General features: G+C 33.8%; 1 protein-coding gene across 1 annotated transcript in view; it reads left to right on the top strand.

The window, feature by feature from the left end:
* The window catches only part of LOC144433666 (protein white-like), a 19792-nt gene extending 14002 nt beyond the window's left edge, over positions 1-5790 (top strand). The window contains exons 14-19 of the mRNA XM_078122014.1: positions 574-631; positions 2647-2724; positions 3428-3533; positions 4476-4576; positions 4941-5014; positions 5689-5790. Of these exons, the coding sequence (XP_077978140.1) occupies positions 574-631; positions 2647-2724; positions 3428-3533; positions 4476-4576; positions 4941-5014; positions 5689-5790 (519 nt within the window). The remainder of the gene's footprint in view (positions 1-573; positions 632-2646; positions 2725-3427; positions 3534-4475; positions 4577-4940; positions 5015-5688) is intronic.
* The last annotated feature ends 314 nt before the right edge of the window (positions 5791-6104 follow it).

Below are 6104 nucleotides of genomic sequence, written 5' to 3'. Positions count from 1 at the left end.
ATCGGTTATGGATACTTACTGAAATATCATACTTTAGTATATGTACAACTGACGAATTCCCCATTAATGTCCAATCAAAGACTGATACTAATAAAGTATGTATGGATTAGTGAACTAGGATATCACGTACACTTAAATGTGTATCAGACTTTTAGTAACTTTAAACATTTTAATTATCTATATGAATTTAAGATGACAGTATTAAGTTACTTGACAATGACTTTTCAAGAAGAGTTTATTGTTTATTGTGTCATACCTCCACCTAGTGGTCAGGTGTAACTATGGAATTTGTCATTCTGATGAGGATCATCGACAACGACAGATCGACATCTCAATGCTAAATCTTTGAACTGTTTGTGTTATAACTAGTTACAGTCATTTTATCTACGAAGCTGATCATAATATTTGATGATTTTTAAAAAAATAGGATGACAAGGTAAAGCATTTCCGATATGTGTATGGAATTCAAGTCAACTCATAGACATCGGAAACTATTTTCACAGTGACAGTGAATTTATTAGCCTCTATATTCTTTTAATTTCATTGTAACTTGTGTCTACCTTCATGTTTCAGCTTCCTCTAAAGATAGTGTTTCCGTTCATTGAGATTGCAATAGTGTACTGGATGATTGGTGAGTAAACTGCTATTTGACACTTCTACCATAGAAAACAGTATCTCCAGTAAGTGGCAAACGAAATTAACCACGATATAATTATCCCTGATCAAGATGGTGCTCAGTTTTTATTTTTAAGTGTATCATTATATTATTACTGTTTATTATTCACTAAGCACTTTGGGGAACTGGTCACTGTACAATCTCAAAATATTAATGTCTGTGGTACAATATAAACATATACTATAGACTAAAAGTGTAAAAGCTAAATGGAATTCAAATAGTATAAGGCAAGGGAAAATATACCTACAGCACTCAAATTAGATAATTAATTTGATACACGGGTGATGTCTTCATGATTTTCACTTGGCGCCCTGATTGGACATGTCTTCATTAGTAACTGTCAGTCGAAATGTAACGCCGACGCAGGTGTACAAACTTAGCAATTTGAAAGTTCTCTACTCATTGCAAGTCTTATAGAAAGGATACTCTTCTTTCAAAATCACAGAATAGAAATCGTCCACACTTTCTTTTAACAGTAGGATTTCAATTTAAAAAAAATTATAATCAGATAATGGCTTTTCTGTATACATCGCAGGAATATACTTTTTTCCTGAGTTCTTCACAAAGAAGATAAAACAAATAATACGGGTTTCTCATCTTCAATGTTATCCAGACACACTGGACACAACCTGTCTTTGTGTTTTATTCCCGAATGTCTACCCTTTTCAATCATAAGACTATGAGAAGAAATTCTAATTAAAACTTAAATAAAGCTAAACGAAAAATCTATTTAATCTCAATCGTTAGCTATGACTGTAAGACTAAGTCTGTTCTGAATAATTTGTAACTATGCAACCTATCAAATGAGCCAATAGTGTCACACTAGTTCTGAATAATTTGTAACTATGCAACCTATCAAATAAGCCAATAGTGTCACACCAGTTCTGAATAATTTGTAACTATGCAATTGTTTTTTTTTTTGTTTCTGCCCCAAGATTTTTAGTAATAATTAAAGTTGACAAGAAAGGCAGATATTGGAGGCGATAATTCTTTACAAAAGTATTCCCTGAAGTGTTATTTAAAATAAGATTTTTGAGCAATATACTCTTTGTTATTGTTTGTATTATTTGTATCAATATATTACCAGATTTAAACTGTATTTAAACTGTATGCTTTCCGTAAGTTCCGTAAGGGCAAAGTCTTAGATTTTCGTTCTTACACACAATAATTGTTGGAATGCAACAGAACATATAAAATTAGTTATGTTAGAAGTATGTACCAAATGTAATTGCATTTGAAGACAGAGCCTAATTACTGAAAATCAATAATTATGCAAGTGGTCTATTAAAACTAAAAGCTACCTCACCAAGCTCACCAAGAACGTATCAACTTATATTGCATTTGAAGTATGCATTTTGAAGATGTAGCCGTATTATGGAAATTCATTTATATTATGCAAATAAGTCATTAATACTACAAGCTACATTATTCAACTTTACATGACACATGGCCCTTGTGATCATCAATGTATGTATCAAATTATGCTGGGTTTGCAGTGTACATGCTTAAGATATAGCCTAATTATTGAAACTAATTAATTATGCAAACGATTCATTAAAGGTAAGTGTACATTAATAAGCTTAATGGGACGTGCGCCCTGGTATCATGAATGCATGTACCAAATTATATAAACTTGAAGCTTGCACTCTTCATATATAGCCTAATTACTGGATATCATTAATTATGCAAATGATTCATTAAAACTACAAGCTGTATTATCGAACGTTATATGACGCATACACGTTGTTATCATCACTGTTTATAAATTATATTGAATTGAGAGAGAGAGAAAGAGAGAGGGAGAGAGAGATGCACACACACACACACACACACACACAGACTTTTCATCTCTCAATTAAAACCTTCCCTTACGGAAGGTATAAATGATACCACAAATGAACGGCTTTTCATTTTAAATGACATTACCACTGTGGTGTGGTATTCAGGTGCTTTGTTTCTATTCTCGTTAGGTTTACCCAAATCAAGTGCTGTGTTTTTAAGGACTAGTGGTATTGCAATACTTCTTGTGTTTGCTAGCCATGCTGCAGGTAAGACTACAATTTATGACTGAAGACAGGCGTGTTATCAGTATCACAAATACACCTTGGCTCATATACATACAAATAAAGTACAGTAAGGTAACACTTTATTGTTCATTTCGATTGTTCAGACTCAAAAATACAAAATACTAAACTACTGAAGTGCTTCTAAAGTATTATATTTATGTGCTAACGAAGAAAGGAAATTACACAAAATACGAAATTGAAGATTTAAGACATATCGATTTGAAATGGTAATTACTGCGTTTCGACATAAAAGTCGGCTTGACAAAAGGAGGACTGTGTTAAAATCAGGTCATTCACATCATAAGTCTTGGACAAACGGAACCCATTCGTCATCTTACTCTTCATCATCTTCCGGTTCCAAGATGCATTGCGCGAAATGACATCCTGATGTTGTTATCTAGGCTTGTTACATCTGACATAAGATGTGAATTGATAGAAATACATATCGACCTCTTTATTTGTGGCTAGTTTTATAGCGTGAAACCTAAACGCCGTCAATAACAGGGAATGATTATACTAGTAAACCCAGTGCAACTATCCCCTAGCGCGTGCACCCCCCCCCCCCGAGTACATAAAATGGGGTTGTATGTGGTTGTATGGGGAAACGCGAATGTATCATGGAACCGGTAACAGGTCTATACTGATTGTAATTAGATAAGTACCTATTTATATTTGATATCACCAGGTCTGTGTGTTGGTGCAATCAGTCCTAATGTACCAATCGCAATAACAGTAGCCAACCTATGGTTCCTGCCATGTCTTATAGTCGGTGGATTCTTCATGAATGTATCGTAAGTAAATATGCCTAACAACCATTGTTGATTAAATGTCAACCATTTTGACATGTTTTATTCGAATATACTAGTATGTCGTTTTGTGGTTCTTTTGTTACCAATCGATATTAAGCGATCGTACGTACAACATTAATAGCCACGTGTTTAGTTCATTACCTATCTATATTACTCTAGCAAAGCTAAATCACACAATGTGTAATGGTTCGTCGTCAGCTTGAGATCTCTCCTATTAATGAGGTGTGAACCAAATATATATTGACAACTACTTTTCCCTAACATTTTATGGCGACTATATGAACATACTTGGCAATAGTAATGATACTGTAATAATAAGTTCTTGTACCACGACCAATGGTTCTAATTACTTACGATTAAAGTTTCCCCTGTTCAGGTCGACAGGCTTTATTTGTTTGCTGGCTTTACCGCTAGGTGGGTATACGCGTAGTCGCGATGACGTGATTGTAGATATGGTGGCATGCCCCATTATCTCTGTTCGCGGTGTTGCCCCTGTCTTTTGATGTAGAGAGCTCTAATTTGACAAAGCCTGTCCACCTGAACTCGTAAGTAATTAGAACCCTTGGTCGTGGAACAAGAACTATACATTACTATGTTATACTGACCTGATGATAATAGTTAACATCTAATATATTGAATAAAATATTCGAATCCTTTATATGTGATGGATCTTCAGATCTTTCAGACGCATTGTATTAAGAAAAAAAAACGTGGACGAACCATGTCGCGTAGTAAAACGCAATAAATTACAATTTGATTGTCAATGTCCAGGAGTGATTACACTCCGGGATACACTCCTAAATAAACCCTTTCCGCAGAACCAAAGACGCTTTTACAAACCCATCTCTTTTCCTTACCTTGTACACTTGCTTGTTTGCCATATCATATCTCATGTTATCTCTTTCTGTTCGTCTCTATACTTAGCACTGTTCCTATATATCTGACATGGCTTTACTACATGTCGTTTGTACCGTTTGCCTATGAAGCTATTTCTATCGTTATTTGGAGAGATGTTGAATATGTTGGTAAGTTTAGTACTCAAAAGGTTTTTATTTCCTTCTGACAAGTTTTCTTTAAAATCGTTCTGTAAGAAAATAATTAGATATAACACAATTGTAAAAAACGGTTTAATTAATTACCCTCTTTTGGGACTACAAAATGAGTTATGAAAATTAACGATAATGAAGTGTAGAGGTGTGGTTGACGGGAACGACGCAAGTACCATATGATAAGAAAAACATGTTTGTAAAACGAAATAAATCACTTGTCAGAACATTGTGTGTCCGAAAATACGTTCACCCTGAAGCTTCGAAGATGTTTGATACTTCAATGTAACATATAATTACTTTCATCATCTTTGTAACGCTAAATTCACTTGGATATTTATAGAGTGTGACCTTGATAGCATGGTGCCCTGCTTGAGTTCAGGACTACAAGTTATTTCATCTTTTGGGTTCAACGAGGTAGGAAACGTTCATGTCTTTGGTAATTATTTTACACGCCTGAACCATTGTTCATAATTATTCAGATATTTTCTTCCTTTTCAGTTGAACCTTTTTATGCAAAAAGTTCCACGCGTATTGTAATAATTTAGAACAACTTAACGTAAAGTTAATCCATATCAGCTTATCACAGTGATGAATAGTAATAACAATAACGATGGATGACAGTGATGAACAGTAATAACAATAACGATGGATCACAGTCATGAATACTAATAACAATAACGATGAATCACACCCCATCCAGTCGATGTCTGTAAATAGTTTTTAGGAATCATAACAAATGATAGCAATTGTTACCTATGCCTCTCCGAGTCCTAACCTACTAATCGAAAATAACCATATGACACGGTAGCTTTATTCTTTCAGACAATTCAATGCAATGCAATGCCATGCCATGCAATACAATACAATACAATGCAATACAATACAATACCATAGAATGTAATACAATGTAATACAATATAATACATTGTAATACTATGTAATACAATATAATACAATGCAATACATTGCAATACAATGTAATACAAATACAATACAATTGATTAATTTAACGCACATTAAAATATCTTGTTTTGAGAATCCAACATTCGATATGATACATTCTGACCCATTGTTTTCTTTGATTACAGGGTCATTTACATATCGATATCATCATCCTCCTGGCAACATTTATTGGATATCAGATTATAGCGTTCTTATTATTCTGGATCAAGACAAGACGAATAAACTAGGCAATACATTGGTGTCAAAACTTAGCACTAACTCGGATCGTGTATTCCAATGCAAATTTGTCTTTCCATTCTCATTCCATGGTACTGTCAACATATTTGGTTATTTTTGGATAAACTGTGTACAGACTACTGTCCATGGCATAAACCTACTACAACAGCTAATGTACATGTCTTCAGAAAGAACATAAAGGTTTATCTATTCTTTATAGTCATCTAGGTGTACAACTGGCACATTTAGTTAATGATTTAATAAAGAGATGTAAAGATCTCATTTCGCGATCCACATTAATTACTGTAGTACTTAAGAAGGGTTG

Source organism: Glandiceps talaboti, chromosome 4 (assembly GCF_964340395.1).
Source record: "Glandiceps talaboti chromosome 4, keGlaTala1.1, whole genome shotgun sequence".
NCBI lineage: Eukaryota > Metazoa > Hemichordata > Enteropneusta > Spengelidae > Glandiceps > Glandiceps talaboti.
The sequence above is the reverse complement of the archived record's forward strand: the minus strand, read 5'-3'. Positions and strand labels throughout refer to the sequence as shown.